Consider the following 22,933-nt stretch of genomic DNA (forward strand, 5'->3'; position numbering starts at 1 on the left):
CAAATTATGATTCTCAGATGACCAGACCCACAGAAATCTAACACTGGTGATACATGCATCAGAACTGATTTCCCTGTGTTTTCCCTTGTCCGGCTAAAATCAAAGCATTGAACCAAGGGAACTAAACTGAGGAAAAAAAAGAGACAACTTTGGGTTGATGCACATCAAAATGGAGAGACAGCAAAGGAAGAAGCAAAAGCTGAAATGAGCTGGTTAGGAATTAATTTGTATATTGAGTCACCACAAAACATCAGGTGCTTCACATTCAGGGCTTTTCCTACTTCAGAAGCTACAAAGGGAAAAAAATACAGCAAAGTACAGGTTATCTGACTCATCCAATCATAGGTTTTACCACAGGCAGAGCTCCAGTTATGCCTTCTATCTGAGCTCCAGATGGGAACGTGAAGATTAACACTGCTGCCACTGCAGGATTAGAAGGAATCAAATGGCATGGAGACAACAATGCACCAGAAGAGCAAAGACAGGGCTTGGGAACAGCAGTAATGGCACACAAGGTAAGGCTACCAGTTAAGAACTTGAACTGGCAATGATGGAAATAAGCTCTCATTCTTGAACACTTGGTGACTGAAAGGAGATTGTCTCCCCTTGCATGTGTGTGGACGTGTATATCCAGGCAAACACTTTTTCTTGTTTCAAAGCTAATGCTGTTGCAAACAGATTAAAGAGTAGCCAGAGTTCTTCTGTTGACTGATAAAACACTTTCATCAGCTAGATCAGTGAGTCTTAAAATAACAGGCCACTTTCTGTAGAACTATAAGCAATTACAAATTACAGGCAACACCAGCTTCACAACACTTCAGTCATCCTACAAGGAACTAATGCTGTCCCTCCAGAGCAGGCACCTGCTTCAGTATTTTCATATACAGTTAGTTCCCAGAAGAAGCATTTGGCTCATGCAATGATAAACCAGCCTCATGATGTAAAAATACACCAACCTCCCTGCCTTTGTCATGGGAAGTGCTACACAAGTCTCATGTATCTCCAGCAACTGAACATGACTGTCTCACTTTGGTTAATCTGTTAACTGTAAACTTTGGTTTATTTGTTAACCCTCTAAATAGTGTGAAACACAGATGTTTGATCAGACAATCAGATACATAATTTTATATACTGGGCAAGTAACAGGCAAAATTTAGGAAATAATTTTTCACTTTAGGTAACCACTCAAAGGGAAAACTGACAGCCTGTTAAAATTCCCACATCAGAGAAGAAAAACATTACATTTGCTCTGTTTTACCTTTGGAATAGAACTCCTTCAATTGATGGCAAAATATGTTTTTATTAAATTGTGCCCTCATAAGTCATAGGGATTTTTGCCATCACCTTTCTTGGGGACAGGTGTTTATCCCTGTCCAAAGCAAGGCAGAATGATCAGTATTTGTTAAAGGACTAAGGTGCAGCCTCAGAGATCAACTTGAATGGGCACAAATGGAAGTTGGGCTGGATGGCAGAGCAGAACCACCAGCTAACTTGGAGTTTTGATTCATTGCCAAGAACATCACTTTCTAAAAATAAAACCAAAATCCCCTTCTATCCTTTCAGTCAGGGAAGGAAGAAGGCAGAACAGAAGAGCTATACAAATTTGACATGCCTGGATTCACAGAGCTCCTTTTGTAAAGGATGTGTTCGAAGAGATAAGAGACAAGACACGACACAGCAGAAAGTGTAAAAATACCCTTCAAAACCCCACACAAGCCATTTTTGTTTGAGAGTGGGAAAAGTTTCAGGCATTCTGGTATCTCAATGGAAGTCCTATAAGCCTGCCAGCATAGCTAGAAGACAAGTCTCAAGGATTTTGGTAGTTTACTTTGTTTCCCCTTGGGGAAGGCAGAAGAAAGAGAAGTGAACATGCTTGAAGGAAGGACATGTCAGAAATCCAAGTGAAGTTCTTCCTTGAGTCTCATCCTTAGTTTATTCCACTTTCTGTCATGTTTATTATTTTATGTGAGCAGATTACCTACAATTTACAGTAGGCATGCATATAATGAGGAACTTCTTATCAGAATGTAAATATTAGCTTTAGACAGGAAAAAGAAGTATTCTTCCCTCTTGTCATTGTGTGACTTGGAACTCACTCCAGCAGCTGCTATTCCTCCTGTTAGCCAGAGGTAAAGGAAGTCTGACTGAGCTTGCACTCTTCTAATGGGAATGAACACCCTTCATGTAAGCAGTATTACTTTCTTACTCTCCAAGTCAAATGCCAACAGCACATTAAGACTTTAACAATGCTACAAAATCTTTAGGGCTAGGGGTGACCAAGAGCTGCTCCCTCAGCAGTGATTTATCTGCACTCTGGATTTACTCTTCAGCAGCAGTCCAAGGACAGTGACCATGGGGAACGCCCTACACCACTGCAGGGACATCTGCACACGATGCCTTGGTCACTGGGCATCCAGCATCAGAGAGAAGCAGCCTTTTGTCTCCTTCCAACTCAGCAGCAGCCTGGAAAGGATGCCAGCTGCACTATTTTGGCTCTCCATACTCACGAATAAGCTGAGACTGCTACCCAGAGAAGCCTACAGCCCAGGAAAATTCAGTTTGACCAAGAACATCAGACTTAAGGGGGAAGGAGAAGCAAAGTCTTTGCTCAAAGATATAAGTCACTGTCATCATTACTGGCAGATCCTAAAGGCCATAGCATCAGCCAGTATCTGCTCTGTCTCCAGCAGCCCTACAGTTATTTATTCCAAGCCTTTTACATTTACACAAGGTACAGAGGCGTCAGTGAATACAGATTTCTGTAAATCTTGCTTTCTAAAATATTATTCATCAACGTATAATTCAAATGGTAATTAAGAAGTGTTCACATGATTGATGACACATTTAAATTACAGGTTTCCAGCATTTTTTTTCAGTAAAGACAACTTCCTTTTTCACGTGCCACTTTTTCAAAGTGCAAGTCCATCTAACAGATGTCTCACAGATCTGCTTGTCAATGTAACAAGACTTCTTTATATTACTACAAATCGTATAAACCACACAGCATTCTGTTAAACTCAATATTGACACATCTGCTTACCACGTGTATTAGTAGCCATGTCAGCCACTTTCTGAAAGGCATCCAAAAAGGCAGCAGCTGCTACTACTGTAGTCCTGAAATGCATACAGATAACAAAACATTAGCAGTGTCTCATTGATGCCTATTTAATTACTGCCAAAAACATTTAGGCTTATAAAGAATAACACTGTGAACTTGCAGAGGCCACAAAAAGTATTCTCTTTTATATCTGAACTTAGCCTTTTCCCTCCTTCATTTCTTAATCCCTTCCTTGCTTTGTGTTAGCACTATGAACTTGGAAGCAGCCACGCTAATTCCATGCTGAGAATTGCACAGGACAGGTGCTGTTTCAAAAGAGCACAGCCACCCTCCTTCTAGCTGATTTCCTCTGATGAACTAATATTAAGCAGTCAGACATGAAAAACAAATCTAACACACATTATACTTCACCCATTAGTGAACAAATTATAGCCACTGTTATTTTCAGGGAAAATGCATATTTTAAGAATAAACATGCAGGAACTTCCTTTTATCTAGGATCCTGCATTTTTCATGTGGGGAGCATGAGCATCCCTTGAAACAGAAAATTTTTTGGAAATCAGACTGGTCTGGAGTTCTTGGACAAATAGAAAAGTGGGAAAAGAAGAAAAACCCTCCATTTCAAGAAAAAAACAAACCCAGAAAAACCACCAACCCCCAAACCCCCAAAATTACCAAAACTCCTTTCTGATCTAGCGCTCCTCCAAGCAGGACCCTTCCTGAGAGGTACACCAGCAACCTCAGACTTCACAATCCAAAGTGTCAACCTCACTAGCCCAATCTCCCTCCACGTTTGGAAAGCACCTACATCTGTTCAAGTGGACAGCAAACGTGAGTTACAATTTCCAGACACGTTTGTTCTAGATAAGCACGCCCCAGAGCCCTGAACACCTCAGGTCAGTCCCAATTTCTGAAGGTTTATAGTCTGGTTGGCCCAATTAAAGAGAAAGTAGGCCAGGGCTCTACAGTTGTGCCCTCTCCACAGTTACCTCATGGTTCTGTTTCTGCACATCTTTTCTAATAGTAACTCTGATTTTCTCTCCTGGTGGTGTCAGTCAGCCTTTTCAAGCAAAATCCAGAACAGGGACTATCACATTCACTTTGTTTCAAGAGCTCCTTGGTAGCCTCAAAAAACCCAGCAGACCTGCAGGGAAGCTGATCCTCAGCCAGAAAGACCACAGGACTACTTAATTAGGTCAGATTTTATGCAAGTCTCACTCCAAATATGCTCAAGGTACAGAGGACATAACTGGCAGTGTAGTAAATGGCCTACTGAGAGCACAAAAGAATTGAACACACACACAAAAAACACCCCAGGCGTGAGAGGACCAAGCAAATGCATAAGGACTCTCCACATGCCCAGGACATTAAAGGGAGGGCAAGCCCCCCACCCTGACAGCTATCTAGAAATATTGGGCCCTGGAACCAAAAAATATTTTCTAAAATTTCCCTTAACATTGTTTGTGATGTTCATCTTCCAAACTTGTGGGTCACACTGTTATTCATGTACTATGTTGTTAATTATTAATTATATTGCTAATAACAAAGTTCCATTTCCCCAGTAACAAGATCCAGAAAGATCTGGCTCCTGCTCAAATGACATCTGCTGTCCTTTAACAGAGCACACAGAAATGAAACAGCGGCAAAAGGCACACATTTGCTAGAAACAAACAGCAAATCCTCAAACACAGGCTTTCAAGCTGCCTGCTTGCATGTTCCTGTAGCACTGCACTTACTGAATGCAACACCACAGGACTGGGAAATAAATAAAACTATGCCTCATGCCATCCCAGAAGGCCTGTGTTTGAAGAGTACAAACAGCTAGGAAAGTTCTCCATTTCTCCTCTTTCTCTACTTCCTCTACATCTTCCATACTCACTGTGACATGATTGCTGGAAAAGGAAAAAAAACCACATGCAAGTGTGGCATGTTGGGCACAGTGCAGCAGAACAACATATTCCAGCTGCTTGCAGCAAATGAAGCAAACCCCCAGCTTCTCTGGGAACGGCTCATAATGCAACACAGAACCACAAATCAGACTGCCAATAACCTGTTACCACTACAGCTGCTGGGGGAAAAAAAAAATGGTGCTTTGTGGAGCACAGAGGAGACTGTGGTTTTGGGAAAGTTGTGAGGAAATGGAGCTTGTATTTGTATCAGCAGAAACAAATTTTACAAATGAATGAATTCTAGAGGTAGAATTGGTCTGAGTGTGATATTTCTGCCATGTATCAAAAAATCCAGAATGCCATTTTCAAAGTTTACCCCAAACCCTTAAGTTTTAATAATCACCAATGCATGATTCAGCAGAGCAATTCTCTTAATTTTTAAGTCAGAAGAAAATGCTGTTAAGGTTACCAAAGATTTTTTTAACATTTTGAGCCGTCTTCCAACATAACCCCTTTGTATTCTACATTAATAAAAATGGCAACATAGACCCAACTTCAAATGTGTGCTCACTAAACAACAGTAAACTCTTTCCAACTTTTCATCAATATCCATGAAATTTAGTTCGTTTTATATTTATTATGTATAGCTGGTGGCATATTGTGAATTTTCTTAAGTATGTTAAAACACCAGTAGTAGTATTTAAAAAATTACATGCAGGTGTTGACTAAGAAATATGCACAATTTTACAAGGACCTGCTTAGAAAATTATCCTTGCAAAAGCTGCATTTAATCTTAATGTTTGCACATCCAAGGAACTGTAGGGGATCCTGACTGTGTAACATAAAACTTACCGAAGCTGAGACTGCAGTTTCCCAGCTTTATTTATAAAATCTTCCCACACTGGGTAACTTCCCTGCAAGAAAAAACAAAACACAACAATGAACACTTAATTTGAGCATTCTATGCAATTTAACACTATAGATCAAATTAAACTAGATGTAAAACAATAACTAAAACCGTACTAAATCCCAATCCATGAACACCAAAATTGACTGCTTCTGAATCCAGATGAAACAGGAGTCCTCTAATGAGGCTTTACAGTTTTTCTGAATAGAAACACTGGGCAAGAGAGATTTCTGAAGCAGCAGAAAGAAATGCATAAAGAAATGCAAAAAGAAATGCTTGGGATGGATACAGCAAAAACCAAGCCCATTCAAAGCAGGATACTACTATACTGCATGTACAGAGAAGCTCCCAAAACCAAAGGCAGCATCAGAGTTGTTCTTTACCAACTGTTTTTTCCAGGTTCAGGGCCTGCACAATAGAAGTGTGACTTGACCAATATACCACCAGAAGCACTGCCTCAATATAACTCTAATTGCACACAGAAAAGCACAGTGACAGCTTAAGACAACCAGCTTTCCCAACAGCTACTTTGTCACTGCAAGACCTGTTTCCAAAACAGTCAAAAGCCTTGGAGACAATTTCTGAATTGAAGCTGACAAAACAGCATGGCACTGAGTGTATACAAAGTGCTTAATAAGGTTTAATTCTTCCTGACTTCAAGTTTCCTATAGAATTTTCCCCATTTTTAAAGACTGGATTAAAACCCAAAGTTTTACTTAGAACATGGACACAAAGTATTCTTACAAGTCGTGATCTTTATTTGCCAAATTTAAAACAAAAAATTGCTCTCTGCTCCAAAACTGCTCTCTGCAGAGTAAGTGCAAATTTTCTGCTAAGAGCAAAAATGTCGTAGAAAGAAACCTCAACATTTCCCTTTGATTGGAGTCTAGAGAGTAAAATAAAATATCCCTGCTTCCTTTAATAAAGGTATAAGACTTGCTGTTACCAGAGCAACAACACAATAAAACCCAGATAAGGCAGATCCTCAAGGCTAACATTACCCCAGCTCTGACTGGAAGAGGTTGCAAGAAAGTGCAGTTGCTTGCAGCAAACTCAATCCACCCTTATAAACTGGTCTGATTTTTTTTAAGTAAACCAAAATCCACTGCCATGAGAGACTGTGTTTTGTTTTCAGGGCAAAGACAGGCCCTTCCTCAAAAGCTGTCAGACAAATTCCAGCTCCTCAGTACACCCTGGCAAGGCAGCTCTCAGACACCTGCTTGGAAGCCTACTGGTACTCTGCTCTGTATTTTTCAGCAACGTTTGTTGAGCAGTTTTTCTGCAAGGAAAAAAAAAAAAAAAGGAAAATACCCCAAACAATGCAAAGCAGGTGTTCATAAAACCTTACTGTACCCTACACATGACAGAGCCAGTGACAAATACAGAAAGGGAAAGAGAAAACAGCAGTCATCTGGGTGGCAAGACCTAGAATATAAAGTGCTTTGTGATAATCAAGTAATTGTCAGACATTTTAAACATGAAAGAAACCCAATTATTTAAAAGAGGCAAAAAATGCTATTTCCTTAAACCTATTAGTCTTACTGCAATCCCTACTCTGAACCCAGTCTCTCACTGTCACCTGCACGCCGTGCATGCATTATGCATGGCTATGCCAGGAGCCCTGAAAGCCCTGACAATCACCAGCACCCAAGGCTTTACAGGATTCTCCAGCAGGCCGGCAAGCAGAGGATACCAAAGGAGCCTGATTATGTTTCCATCTCACCGGTGTATTCTCCAGCTAAACACACCTGATGGCACGCAGGAGATTGACACCAGCCCTGCATTTAGCTGCTTCCCAGGCAAGCTTAAGGCACTCCTATGAAAACACAGCTCAGGAAGAAACCCCTTTTTGGTCAGCATTGAAAGCAAAATTGGAGAAGTCAAACATTTCCACAACTATTTAGTTTTTGTCTATAAAAATGCTGTTTTCCTCAAACCAAGCCTGCTCAAGTAAGCTCACTTTGTTTAATTGTTTGTTGTATTTGGTTGAAATCAAAGCAGTTTGTTCACCTGGGCTCCCTATATAGTGACAAAGAGCATCTGATCTCACTTCAGACAGTAGAAAAATTGAGCTTTTGGGGGTTTTTAATGTCACTGAATTCGTACCTTCACTGGCAGATTTTTCTGGAGTTCTTTTTTTGCTTATTTTTGAGTTTTTAAGAAAACCTTCCAGCAGTTTCAGGGATATGAAATCCTACATTATTTGCTGAGCTTGCCATATCTTAATCTTGCACTCAGATGAAAATAAGAGGCATGTACTTCATCTGGGGTCCACAATAATTTGCTCTCACTTTTCCCTGCTGGAGCCACGTGCACAAGCTCATCTCTCCCTCAGATCACGAAGTCAAGCACTAAACTGCATCACTCCTTTCAGCTTTTCCAAAGAACACTTCCACCACCACATCCCTGCTGAAACTGAAACCCCCTTCAATCCTACCTACAGCAAAAGTGTTCATCACCTACCACCACTTCACAAGAGCAAATAATCAGGGGTTTATCCCAACTCCAGCACTAGGAAGCAAGGAAGCCCTGTAAGTGATGCCTGTGGGGGACAAACCAAGGGGATGGCAGGAGTCAAAGCAGCACTGTAAATCTGCACAGCCCAGCGCCCTGGGCAGCAAAAATCCCTCCCCAAAAAAAAAAATCCCTCCCCAAGACGTCTTCCTGTGCCACCTGGAGCACGGCAGCCCTGCTGTGTCTCACCTCCAGCAACTGTTCTTGCTGTTGTCAAAGCGGTGTCAAGAGAAATGTTAACAGTGGTGAAAAACACACATCCTTGATTCAACATGTATTACTTTCTCAATTTAAACACAAAGAAACAGCAGGTGGAATTTGATGTCTTTGTCCAACACATGCTTTTACGACATAAAGCCTCTTCTGAAGAATAATAACACAGTATTTTTAATGCTGCCTCTCCCAGAGCTTCCTCTGCTCCCCCTACAATTTCCAATTTCAGCTGGCTGATAAAGAAACTGATTTTTCCTCTTTTAAATGTCAGGGTTACTCAGGCCTGGTGTTATCTGTGAAAGCAGGAGGCCTCCCCCAGGTGCAGCCACGCTTAAGGAAGAGCCACTGCAGGATCCTGGGTCACAAATTCCCATTTAGCTCTTCATGGATTAAACCAGGGATCGATTACAGTGAGGGTTTGCTTAAATAATTTTCTTTAAAATTGTTAAAGGATTAATCCAAGGACTATTTCCCCCCAAATAACTTTGTGCCCAATAATTTCTTAGTCACTGAAGGAAGAAATTTGACCTGTCCTCCACGGAATGGAGGTTTGTTTCCCACTGCCATACGACACTCCATGGCACCAAGGCCCCTGGAGCTCCCCAGCGGAGCTCAGCTGCCACCCAGCATGTCACCAGTAAGCTGCAGCATGCCATTATCCTACCCCATTGCTTAATTAGTGGGCTTATAGGTGATTAGTCACCTGATCCCACAGCCCAGCTCCAGCTAATCTGTGCCAAACACAGGCAGGGAAAACACGGAAAACACCTTTCTGCCTCAGGGCTGAGAAACAAACCGGTGCCTCGTGCCTGCCACTCAGGGAGCCGGTCCGCAATTAGGGACATGAACCAACTTCCCTCAGGGACAGCAAGCGTCTGAAGTGCCAGACACCAACACCCAGACCCGGGCGGAGTCCCCAAAGCCACAGCTCCTCCACTGCCAGGGGGAAAAGGGTGGGCCACCATCATCCAGTGAAATCCCAAGACACCCGGACCCATGAACATGGGCAGATGTCTCCATTTCTGTCTACCTTCCTCACCATTCATATCTATTTTAATTGGCAGTAAATTTCATCTTGTCCACTCAGATCTGGTTTGCTCGTGACAATAACTAGTAAGTGATTTCTGTGTCTCTATCACTGAGCTTTTTCTTATGATTTTCTCCCCCATCCCATTGAAGAAGAAGAGATAAAAAGCAGCTGGCCAAGGTCAGCCGGCCACACCAGGGAAGAACATGAAATTATCACCAAGATGCAGCTTGGGAAAAAGAAGCCTTGGGTGGAAACTTTTTTATTTTGGTGAACCAGCACAACCCCCTCCATAAACACAACTCTACAAAAAATTTATGGAAGATAGTTTCTCCCTTCCTTTCAGGCCAGTGATTCCACACCAGGAATACGAAGAGACACATATGAGAAACTCAATGATTGCTCAAAAAAGGAAGGGTAGACTTGCAGCAAAGGATATTTATTGAAACTGTTATTGATGACATCTAATGGCAAGAATAGGAACCCAGATTGTTGTATCTAAGATTACAACTTAAGTATCAGCAGCCTTGACAGTTTTAAAATGTTCTCTCACTCTTCCTGCCAAGAAGTAATGATTCTTTTTTTCCCATTAGGCAAAAAGATGCTTACTTTATTAATTTATTTCCTTGCACCCCAGTTCCCACAAACAAGACTCATTCCATCTTCAAAAACCCCTTGACAGTGTTGTTTTAAGTGCTTTCATTTATCAGAAAGGCTCTGCAGCCCTATTACCAGCTCTTGCTGACACATCAAGTACAAAGGCAGCAGTAACAGTTTGGAATCTTGATCACAGCAACAACCCATCTAAACTTCTGGGGCAGGGGGACAGAGACAGGGAAACGCTCTTCAGTAAAGCAAATCCAGAATCTAATTCTGGCTGTTTCAGCTAGAGAGGTAGCAGAGAGAGGAAGCAGGCGAGAGCAGGCGAGAGCAGTGCCTTAAAAAAATCTCAGGGGTTATCAAACCAGGAGCTGTATGCCTTCCAGGAAAGTACTAACAATGACTAACTGCAAGACTTCAATGAAATGGAAAAGAAAACAACTGCACAGGGTAGAGGAGTTAGAACTTCTCCACCTCAGTGTTGTTGTTCAGCTATGATAAGCTAAAAAGTTGAGTCCCAAACACACAACAGTGTTACAGAGCTCCATACCCTAGTAACACAACCAAATGCCATAGATCTGGTTTTGGAACAAAAATTGTAACTTGGCTTGTGCATGTGTCCTCCTACCTCTCCAAAGTAAATCATGCTGGAAACAAAAGATTTCTTTTTATATTTTTTTTACCAGATAAGAGAATCACAAGGATTATTATGAATGTCTCATTTCTGTGGCATTCACTACACTACCTCCAAGTAGCAAAGAGACTTTATTGCGCTAAACACCACACAAGGTCACAGATGTTACACATAACAAATGGCAATCAGCAAGTATGGTTTGCACATAGAGACTACCACTTTTCCAGAGTCCTTTAACAGACAAAACCAGGAAAAAATAGAGGGGAAGAGCACAGGAAAACATTAACAATCTGAAAGAAAAAAGGAGGGGAAAAAAGAAAAAGAAAATTAAAAAAAAAAAAAAAAAAAAGGGAAAAAAGAAATGGTTCCAGCCACAGATGTCTCAACACATTGGAAGATACAACAGTTGACAGGCAGCTTCCCTTCTCAGGTAACATTTGGCACTGGCAGTTTTCCTCTTTCCTCTTCCTCTAGAGGAATCCATAGTCAACTGGGTAAAAGACCACTTGGCCAGCCATAATTGCAAAAGTTAAAAACTGCTACCAAACACTAACACATCCTCCTCTGTACAATCCACTCATTTAAACGAGTCCACAACTCATGGACAGACCCTTAACAAGTCACAAATGGTCTTGCAACATACAGGCGAGCACAGAATCAGCATCATCTTGCCTGAAGTTCATAACTGCTCTTCTCCATCCAAAAAACTCTGCTTGTTGGCTTTGCCTCTTTCTACTCCGAAAAGCAGCAAGAGCCTGTCTCATGAATGTTTCTAAGCAGCATCTAAAGTCTCAAATCTTTCTACACACTGAAACAGGAATTTTGCTGGCAAGAGAAACTTCATTTTTTGTAATGACACAGAGATGTACACAAAATCTATTCCATTACTCCTTTGGTTTTCAAATACTCACATTCACAGAAGCGCTTTAGTTAGAAGGGACATTTAATGACCATCTAGTCCAAGCTCCCTGCCAGAAGCAGGAATATCTTTTACTAAATCAAGCTGTTCTCAGCCCCATCCAAACTGAACATGAACATTTCCAATGATGGAGAATCCACAACTTTTCTGGGTCGCCTTCTTCACTGTCTCACCATCTTCACTGTAAATTAAATCAATTTGTATCCAATCTACTCCCTATTTCTAATATTCAGAATGAGAACTCGGCCAAGTCCCAGTACTGATTTCAAGAGCATCCCTGCTGCTGTCCATCATCTCTTTTCCAGTGGTGCAGAACAAGAAACAATTAGTTTGGCTTCAGCAGAGAAGTTTCAGATTGCACAACCCATTTAACTATAAGACCAAGTAACAGGCAGCTCTGAAAGGTCAGGCAGCTTCTTTTCACTAGAACTCTTTCAGGAAGAGTAACACATTTGTGTAGAGCTCTTGCAGAAATACTACCACAAGACAAGGAAAGGGACCAGCTGAATTCCAAGTCCCATCTGTCTTTCTAAACTAAAGGTATTGCCCGGCATAGGGGAAGTTTGAGTTTAGCTCCATCAGCAAAAGGGACTCTCAGCTTGTGCTGGGCCAGGAGTGAAAAGGCGCCAACAGCAAAAGACACGAATTTCACGGGATCTCACAGCAAGAGCTGGACACACACACTGCTGAACAGAGGAGCAGACAGGTACAGACTACGGGTGTGAGAGATTACAGTGCATGCAGGTGAAAGTAAAAGCACATCAAAGATCAGAGTAAGATGTCATTTAAGCAGTAACTACCCTTCAGGAAAGAAAGCAGGGGTAATTGTATCCATACATTTATTTCCATTATTTCTGCCTCTTATTTAGGGAATGGCAGGAGTAGAAACTAGCTTCCCTCAGCATGCATAGTATAAACAGGCATGTCAAGCTTTGCTTTTCAAGGACATACATTATCAGAACATTGAAAATTATGCAACAAAACACTGCTGAAGACATCTCATAGCCTATTAAGAAAACCTGTCAACTGGGTATTTCTTCTATGCATCACAGAACACATGTTAAGTATTTTCAAAACTATTTAGTTTTTAGTTCAAATAGTACATTAGAACAATAAAGAAAACAGATAATCACATGAAAAAAATCAAGACTAAATCCAGTCAGTAAAGTCCAGAAAAGGGTATTCACACCACTGGGATAAAAAACCCAAACAACAACACCACCACAAATACCCATTTTTTCTACATTCTCAAACCACCTGAAGAACTCTAAAGAATGCCCAATTCCCTTATCAGCAGCATTGAAATGCAGCACTACTTTGCAAGAACACACATTTTTATTAGATCTCACTAACCATTTAAAGGGGGAGGGAACCTAAGTCTGGTACCATTCTGTTGTCAGAGCTCTGGAGTCTTTAATTTGTATTATAATAATGCCTGCAGTGTGTTAGCCCATGCTTAAACATCCCCAGTGGAGGACACCACTTGCTCTATGGTTGTGACTCCAATCTGTAGTGCAGCAAGGACCTGTGAAAACTCATCCTGGCTTACAAACCCAACTCATGAGCCTCCTTCTGTGTCAACAGGGACCACGTCAAATCTGTACTGTCCATAGTTCAGTTTCAGGGTTTATGAGATTAAGAAACTCAGCTCCAAAGCAGCCACTTCATGGTTTAAATCCAAGATTGGGTAATTAGCAAACAAAAGTTAGACTCATACTGTGAGAAAAATACATCATGCATAAACATACAGTCTCTCCTTCTCTAAACATAGGAAGCTATTCAAAAGACATGGGGGGTGGTGGGAAACAACTAGCCACAGCATTTAGAGGCCTTTTATCCCATGCCACATTAAAAAAAGCTGGACATTAAGAAGTCTTCCAGAGGAAGCATTTAGTTCCACATTCTTCCCTGCAGGTCTGAACAAGTTTGCAAGCCTGAATAGCAGATTTCTCCTCAGAGACTCATCAATACCGCCTTTCATCCACTCATTCATTACGTGGCCACTGTACATACTCAGCAGCTATTTTCTAAACCCACAATATTTCAGCTGGATCAAAACGAAGATAATTAAAATATCAGGAGGCAGTCAGTCAAGTTAATACCTACACAGGACAGCCTCAAGCCAACAGCCCTGTGTAGGTAATGTCACCAACACCACTGGAGTCTCATCACTTCTTTCCAAGCAAGTAGAATCCCTAATTTCTGACCAACCACTCAACACAACCTCCATCCCACAAGCAGTCATAACAATCTCCAGGACCCAAACTACTAACAAGCACTTGAGATGACCAGAAAAGTACCTACAGGGAGAAAGGCAGCAGCCAGGTACCCAAGTTTTTAATCCTTATTGACCTTTGCCTTGTGACAGACAGTGAAGTGCAAGTATGCTTATTGCAGGCTACTTTCTTTCCATTTTACTATGAGAAGATAAATAATCCCTTTCAAGCTCCAAATCAGACCCTTGGTTTAATGGGCAATGAACATCCATGTGGTTTGCTCATGGATGGTATTGTTAGGAGACATCCCAAATACAGCTTTATTAACAAAAGATTCTAAATTATGCCTCTATACAGGGGGCTTCAGAGAAATTACAAAGCACACGTGACTTTTGTGGTAAAAAAAAAACCAAAACAACAACAAAAAAAACACCCCCTCATGCTTGGATGAGAAGCATGGTGGCAGTTTATGTGGAAGAAAAAATGAGAACAAATGTGAACCTTTCTGTATCATCAACCGAGTGTCTCTAGTTACAGACTCTTCAGTAGCATTTTACACACCAACACAAGCTCATTCCTGCAAACATGGTTTGTTAAAGAATGACTACTCCAGCTAGCATCCTAGAATTCAAATCAACTACACATCACTTATGGTTATTGAACAGAAGAGTGAAAAGTACAGAGCTCACAGAAAAACCCACAAGACACAAATTCCTCATGATCAACCAGCTTATGGTTAAGATGTTCCAGTCAGGCTTCACTAAAAACTGAGAGAGGTCCTGTAGTTTCAGTTACAGGATAGTTTCAGGATAGGAGTTCAAGACACTTCTGCTGAGAATTTATCAGTCATTTTTAGATGTCATCTCTTCTGCCTGCACACACTGGGTTATCACAGGGGTGAACAGCAACACGTCTTAATCAGTAAAAACAAAGCAGTGTGTAGATAGAAACCCATTATACTGGCAGCTTAAACAACATTCCCTCATTAACTCCATGTTGTAGATGCACCCAATTTCTTCTTGTCCTGGGGGGAGGGAGTAGAAGTCACTAAACCTGCAGCCATAGCTTGCCTTTCTGTAAAATGGGAGCCATTCTTTGGAGCCAAGTCACACAGAGAGCACTTTGAAGATGAAAGCTGCTATGGTCTTAGCCACAAAGCTACTAGACATTTTGTCTCCAGTCCTTCCAAACATCTTGGCATTCAAGCTATCTCATCCCAGCAGGAAGAAGTCAATCAATGTCCTGAAAGGTCAGCATAGATCCCAGCAAACAAAGCAGTGCTTGGCACCTTACAGTATCAGCAGACATAATTTTCAAATTGAAAATGTACCCTTGAAAAGGAAAAGGCATTTCTATATATGTAGCCTAAAGAGACTACTTTATTCTGAAGTGTAGCCTCTTTATGATACTGACTCAAATTTCTCTGTACTCATCTTTGCACACTCTAAAGTAGACCAAAAAGCCTTTTTAGATATAGTTCCTATTTTGCTCCCTGCTTATCTTCAAGACCACAGTGTCTTTGGGTAGCCCATGAACCTTAAATATGTTCTTCAGAAGTTGAAAACACATAGACTGCTATGCTACAGAAGATGCTGTTTACAGATTCACAAGTATACTCCATCAACACTTGCAACTTCTATACACAAAAAAAAAATATCTTCTCAGGTATTTTATAACAGATTTGGGTTCAGTTCATGCACACTCAGAAGTCAGGAAGGAAGCAGCAACCTCCACTGAATATCACCCTCTGTTAGGTATTAACCAGCACTAAGCCCGTAATTACACAGACTTCTTGTTCTCCAACATTTGTTCAGTCAATTGTGTTTCATGCAGCACTGCACAACTCCTTCCACACTTAGAACCTCACAAACCTTTTTGTGCAGCTCTTGGCATCCTGCCAGGTGCAAAAGGAGTACTCTTAAGAGATATTAAAAATCTTTGTTCTGGGTATGTCACAGGATAAGCCAGCCTGGTACACACTTATGTAGCAAATGTTCAGCAGTTATATAAATTGTTAACACTCACACAAGAGTATTTGGATCAAGAAAACATGTGTCCCTAAAAAATAAACTACTTGTGACTAAGTATGTTCCCAGCTATGTCCTGTTGCTTGAACCTCAGTGTCTAGGAAGGCATGCAGAAGCTCTCCTCCTGCACCATCTTTCAGCCTTTGCTGCATGTAAATCCCTCCCCCTCTGAGATGTTTACAGAAAGATACTGCAGCTGCTTGGAAAAGGCAAGAATTTTAGTGTACACAAACCAACTGCCTGAGCAAGCAGGTTGTTGGGAGGCAGAGGTATAAGAAATCAGAGCAGCCAGCTATGCTCCAAATGCCTTGGTGGCAAAACCTTTGAGGAACAAAATATATGGGAAGAAAAACTCCAAATTAACTCATCTCAGACCTTCTGTGAAGGGGAAGAAACACCAGTTTGCTAGGTTTGAAAGATATAGTTGTCCTAAAGACTGCTGTATAAGAGACATGCCAGTGCAACATGGCACGTGTGCTTCCTCTCCAAGCCTGGACCTACCTGTCTGTTGCACAGAAAATCAGAAGGCTTTGGGTTGGAAGAGCCTTACAGATCATCTCCTCTAACCCCCCTGCCATGGGCAAGGACACCACCTACTAGACCAGGTTGCTCAGGGCTCCATCCAACCTGCCCTTGAACTGATCCAGGGAGGAGCAACCACAACTTCTCAACAAACAGTAAAAAAAATTCTTGTATCTAATCTAACCCTGCCTTCTTGATTGAAGCCATTCTCCTTCATCCTGTCACTACATGCCCTTGTCAAAATTCTCCTCCAACTCTCTTGCAGACCCCTTTTGGTACTCAAGGTGCAGTAAGGTCTCTCTGGTTCACACAGCCCCACCTCTCAAATCTGTCAAAGCCCCTCTGGATGACATTGCTCCCCTCCAGCATGGTGACTGCACCACCCAGCTGGGTGACATCATCAAACCTGCTGAGGGAACACTCAATCCCACTGTCAATGTCACCAACAAAGACGTTAAACAGTGCCAATCCCAGTACACCACACATTTGTTTTTCCTTACAGTAGTTATCATCCTTAACAGCTGGATTGAAACAAACCCTTAAAATCATCCAACTGAACATTCCTAATCTCCACAGAGATCTCAAGCTTCAAATAAAGCACAGCTGGGGAAGAGCTGCTGCACGAGGACATGTCACGGTAAAATAAATTTGCCCAGGTTCTCTGGCACATGTGTGCTGTTTCTTGGATTAACATACACACTGAGGACTTGCAGCTGTACTTGCTGTAGTAGCTGTCTCAGCAGCTCTGTTTGTTCCATCAAATATGTTTTCCTCAGTTTATATTGTATGTGTGAATATCACAAAGCCATAGATTGTAAGCAAACAAGGCTACCTAACACACAACTCTCAATCCTTGATGTGGCCACCCCGGTCCCAGCTTATACAAAAGCAAGCTAAAATGCTGCCTCTCACAGATCACTTTCTAAAAGCAGGTAAGAGGCTGCAAAAACATAAATGCTTCTCATGCCCATATGTTCATGTCTCTCTCTTCTGTTTCAACCAAGACTTATGCATGGCTGAAAGAAAAGATGCACCACTGCCTAGTCCAGGAGTCCCAGCACCTCCTCTAGAGTATTACAGTGGAGATTACCAATTTTATTTACGACTGATTTTATTGTGCTTTCAGCTAAACAAATCTAAATCAAGCACATATACAGAAAATAAAAGTTTCTAAACCTTTCCAGAAACTCACATGTCTGTTGGGAACCCTGTTTCTGGACAATACCTGCACATCCCTCACATACAGGGAGATGAATGAGACTAACTGGTAATACACACCTGATCCATAAAAATTTAGCAAATCCTCTGACTTGGTATAAATGAAGTCACAGACAACCTGTGTTCATCTGACTGCTCATTACTCCTCTTCCTCCTATGCCCACCCCACAGGTGTCAGGTGCTGTAGATACACAGAAAGCCCCTGCTCTCAAAATACATGCTGGCAGAAGAGGCAAGACAAATAAAGAGAATGCTAAAAGCCAAAGAAACAGCATCAAGCAAGTGATGAACTACAAACACAGCCCATTTCAATGTTTTCAGAGATGTTTTTTTTCTTCAGGATAGCAGAGAACAATGTGATTAAAAGGAATGTAAAATCAACTCAGAAGGAAAAGGAGCATTAAAGAAATTCTGCTCTGCATGAGAAGACAAGTTCTTTTGAAACCCATCTGCAACAGGCCCTCCCAAAAATTAACTGCAATGATTTGTTTTGCACTAAAAGAGATACTGAAATTAACAGCACATTGCAGCATCTCATTTCTCAATTGCAAGAAATGAGTTACAAACCATTCAGATCAAATACTCCCTTCCCACAGGGAGCTACAGAAAATTCACTGCATTCAAAAACAAGTCACAGAGCGTCTGCACATAGCACACAGGACTGCTCCTCTGAGGGGACATTTTATTTTTGTTTTTATAAACTTTGATTGCTTTGAAAAAGATCTTGCATAAGAGTGTAACTAATTTTAAGTGCCACAGGCTCAGTGATGTATCGTAGGAAACATCAGGGCTGTGACAATGGATCAAAATAAGAATGGGATGGGCACACACACTCCCACCTGTATGATTATTTAATCAGGTCCTGAAACCTCAAAGCACAGCAGTCCAATTCTAGAGTACAATGGCCAAGCTCAGTTCCCATTGTGGACTTCACACAAACAACTCTGTCATCATATACACCACCATATTACTCAACAAATCTGACCCTTGTTTGGCATGGAAAAAATGGACTTCCCTTGTCAGGGGATTGAAGTTCCAGATGTTCTGTTCAGCCTGGAGGAGACTGAGGGGTGACCTCATTCCAGTCTACAGCTTCCTCACAGCGGAAAATGGAGGGGCATCTCTTCTCTCTGGTGACCAGTGCCAGGACGCAAGGGAACAGCATGAAGCTGTGTCAGGGGAGGTTTAGGATGGATATCAAGAAAAGTTTCTTCACCCAGGGGGTGTATGGGTATTGGAACAGGCTCCCCAGGGAAGTGGTCACAGCACCAAACCTGACAGATTTTAAGAAGCATTTGGACAAAGCACTAAGGCACACGGTGGGGTTGTTGGGGTGTCCTGTGCAGTGCTAAGAGCTGGATTCAATGATCTTTGAGAATCCTTTCCAACTCAAAATAGTGTGTGACTCGGTGATGTACAATAATGTGCAGTACAAATGGGATGTTTATTAACTGTTCTTACATTTACTCAGTAACAACATTTCTCCAAATCACTTAGCTTTATGCTGAGTTGTTTTGGAGCAGGTTTTGTTTAGTATTAGACACAAAAATATTTTTAATAGAGGGTGGAGAGAAATTTGGGGTTTATGGAGAAAATATTAAATGCCATTCAAGAGACCTCAGCCAGCAAGACAATCCTGCTGTCAAAAAATGTGATGTGTTACTCACACTGACATATATTGCCCATATGAAGTTTCAGATCTAACACAGTATATGGAGACAAATGGAAACAATCACATTGCTCAGAATTGTAATTCCAGTTCCTGCAACCTTGTCAGAACCAGGCAGAGCTCAAAATTAACAACAGGTACACTTGAGCCAGTTCTGTGTTACTGGGAACAAAGAGAAAAATCAGCCCACATGTACTGTATCTTCATCACCTCAGCTGCAGCACCCATCTGCATCCACTGGCAAGACTTCAGAGTAATTGAAGCTGTTGATTAACCCTACCATTTTTATAACAAAGTTTAAGGTAGAGCAATACATGTGATAAAAGAACCTGTGAACCATTTGGTTAAAAAAAAAGGCGGATGCTGCATGAAATCCCTCAGCACTGCAGGGCATGTGGGGCCTTGATCGAAGCCCGAGATGAGAAATAAGCACGGATAGAGCACTTGGGTATGCGTGGGCAGACCCCTACGCAACAGCTCCGAGATCCTGCCAGCAGCCTGCCCACACAGATCTGACTACGTGAAACAGCACTTAAAATGCTAATTTTCACTTTACTACTAAAGGTATGATTAGTTGAAAGGTTCTGGTTAACTATCAAAAAAATAGCTACTTTTCCTTAGAAATTGTTGTGCTCCTTTGTGCACAATTCACAAAGAATCCTAGTGCATCTCAGTAGTACAGCATCAGCTGCATCAAACTGAACTACAGGTAAAAATTCTTTGTTCTACTCGTGCTAAATAATGAGTGGATTTTTTTTAACCATAACAACCACCATGCTGCTAAAGATCTGCAGCGATTCCTTCCAAACCTCCCCCTTCAGTAATTGCCACTTCACAAAACAGGTTCCACTACTATGGAGCATTAAGAAAAAAATATTCACACCTGTGCCCATCTCCATACACTCATGTCAACATGTTTTCTGATGAGCAGCATTCCCATGCAAGTAGCAATGTGCAGAAGAAAAAAAAATTAATCCACAGAGAGGCCCACTGGCTTAAGAGCAAAAAAAACCAAATGCATCACTTATGAAAAGAAGGAAAGAATAAACATACTCAGTGTCCCTCTGTGATGAAACCCAAAACCACAATTCATCTGGAACAGAACATCTCCTGCCTGTTCCCTGTACTGACCACTAAAATGATTTCCAGGATTTGTGATCGTTTCCTACTTTTTTGGGGGTTTAATTTATTTTAAAGTGCAGTCATTATTAAAAATCCAAGGAGGTTCAGAGCTTGAGGACCACCACTGCCAGGTCTGCAGCATTGTCTTGACAGATACACAGAGTCCCCCCTCCCCTCTGCAACCTGCCTGCTCTTGACAAGCCACGCTTTTAATTAAATGTCTCCTAAGATCTCTTGAGAGGAAAGTGCATATAAACATTTGCCAAAAAATAACTTCTAGTGCAAACAGCTTCTCCACCCTCCCAAAAAAATACACTAGAAGCCATTCACCTTTGCCAGGCTCCCTCTTGAGCAGACCCTGTCCTCCAATACCACCTGGCAGTTCTTTCTCCCGCAGCCCTCGCTGCTCACCAGCCCTGCATGAATTAAAAACACCCAGAGAAATCCCATGCCCTGGCCGGGGAAAGCACAGCGTGCACGGCTGCCGCCTTTAAATTACGGCAGTCCCCATTATCTGACACGTCCCTCAACATCTCCCGACAACTGCATCCTTCCAGTCGGCCCTGGCAGGAAGACAGGCTGCCCTTGTCCAGGGGAACACTGCAGTATTCTGCAGTACGGCCGTGTGCCGGAGGCTGGGCGCCTCCTGCCCTGGGGTTTGGGGGAGACACGACGGGCAGAACACAGCAACGCTTTTACGCTATTTACTTCCACGAGAGAAGAGTGGGAGGCACCCGCTCACCCAAAGAAAACCCTGCAGAAGTGCCCTTGGCTGCCAAGGATAGAGTGGGAGCGCCTCTCTCAAAGGGACCCTGTGGCAGACACGGGATCAGCACATTCAGGTTTCTGGCGGCTGGCGGAGAGACCCCCGCACTTGAAACCTCTGTATCCATTCACAGGAAGAAGGAAATGCCCCCTCCACGAGCATATTCAGCGTGAAAATAATACCACACTGAGCCGCAATTGTAATCCAGGCACACATCAACTTTTGAGCATCTCCAGGCAGAGATTTTTTTCCATCGCGCCCATCAGCTGGGCACCGAAATGCTCACACTGCCCTTCCGAGCCCCACCCCACGGCTGACATGCTCCGTGCCCGGCTCCTCCGCACCACGCTCCCGCCCCGCTGCATTCATTCTGCTACCGATCTGACAGCCCACACCAGGGGAGAAAAAAGGCGAATAAAAATATTTGTAAAATAAAGAAGCAAATCGCTGACCCTGCTGCGAAGTAACAGCTTGCATGTTTGAGCAGGACAAACAGAGAAAAGAGGGAAGGAGGAGGGAGGGAGAGGTGGTATCCTGCAGCCAACTCGCAAGCCCCAAACCCTGGGTGTAAAGCCAGGGAGCCCCTCTGCCAGGCTGGTCCCGCCGGCGGGGACGCGGACCCAGCCCCGGGGCAGCGTCCCTCCAGCGCCGCGGGGAGGTCGCGCCGCCAGCAGCCCCGATGCGGCTGCACCGCCCGGGGCGAAGTTTCGCCGGGCCAGGTGGGAAGACACTTCCCCTCCCCTGTGCTCCCCCACACACCTCAGCCTCTTACCTTCATGTCGCTTATGATGGTCTGGAAGAGCCCCCCGAGCGCACTACATTCCTTCTCTATCACAGCCTCCATTTTCCGGGCTTGAGCTCACAGGAGGAGCAGGATTTCACCGCTACCGCTGCAACTGCACTGCTTAGCTGGAGGAGAATCAGACACCCCGGCTCCCACCTCACCCAAAAAAAAAAAAAAAAAAAAAAAGGAGCCGGGAGAAGGGGCAAACAAGCTGATGTAGGCAACAAGAGGGAAAAAAATACACCCCAACACACCTGAATCCCTGTCTGCCTGCACCTCTACAAGGGGATAAAATCCAGCGCTACTGGCGCCTCTCTCCTACACGCACCTCCCCGGCACCCGGGCACTCAGCACCGAGCGGGCACTACGAGCCCATGCGGGAGCAGCCACAGGCCCCATCTCTGCGCATCGCGGCCCCGGCCCCCCGCGCCTCCCGGCACGGCAGCGCTCAGGGCAGCGGGCGCCCGCGGCGCTGGGCAAAGCGCACCCCGAAAAAACAAGGGAAAAGATCAGTGTCTATAAAAAAGAATCGAGCGTCAAGCCGGTCCTCCTGGAGCAGCCTGGAGGGGGTCTCTGGCAACCCCAGCGAACCAGACTACAACCAAAGCACCCGACCCGCTGCCTGCCCTCTCCGGGAACCGCCCGCTCCGCCCGCCCGTGCCGCTCCCGCGGCGGCAGCGCCCGCCCCCGCCCGGCCCTGCGCCCAGCGCCCCGCCCGCCCCGCTGCGTCACCAGCGCGGCCGCCGATTGGCTCCGCGCGGCCGGTGAGACGGAGACCGCGGGTTCGCGCCCCGCTGCCGGCGGGGAGGCCCGAGGACTCTGTTGGATGCGGTCGCGGTGCCGGTCGT

The 22,933-nt window shown here is 43.3% G+C and overlaps 1 protein-coding gene across 9 annotated transcripts in view; it reads right to left on the minus strand.

Moving 5' to 3' along the window:
* Positions 1–22,473, minus strand: part of MTSS1 (MTSS I-BAR domain containing 1) — a 126,336-nt gene extending 103,863 nt beyond the window's left edge. For 8 of the 9 annotated variants that reach the window (XM_041407527.1, XM_041407524.1, XM_041407522.1 and 5 more), the window contains exons 1-3: positions 22,074–22,204; positions 5,800–5,861; positions 3,041–3,114 (exon numbers count right to left, since the gene is read on the minus strand). In XM_041407527.1, the coding sequence (XP_041263461.1) occupies positions 3,041–3,114; positions 5,800–5,861; positions 22,074–22,145 (208 nt within the window). In that variant the 5' untranslated portion in view covers positions 22,146–22,204. Of the gene's footprint in view, positions 1–3,040; positions 3,115–5,799; positions 5,862–22,073; positions 22,211–22,339 lie in introns of those variants that run through there. The other variant, XM_041407519.1, reaches the window with a different exon arrangement.
* Positions 22,474–22,933: the final 460 nt, after the last annotated feature.

The sequence above is a fragment of the Onychostruthus taczanowskii genome, unplaced genomic scaffold (genome assembly GCF_017590055.1).
Source record: "Onychostruthus taczanowskii isolate IOZ18803 unplaced genomic scaffold, ASM1759005v1 scaffold27, whole genome shotgun sequence".
Taxonomy (NCBI): Eukaryota; Metazoa; Chordata; class Aves; order Passeriformes; family Passeridae; genus Onychostruthus; species Onychostruthus taczanowskii.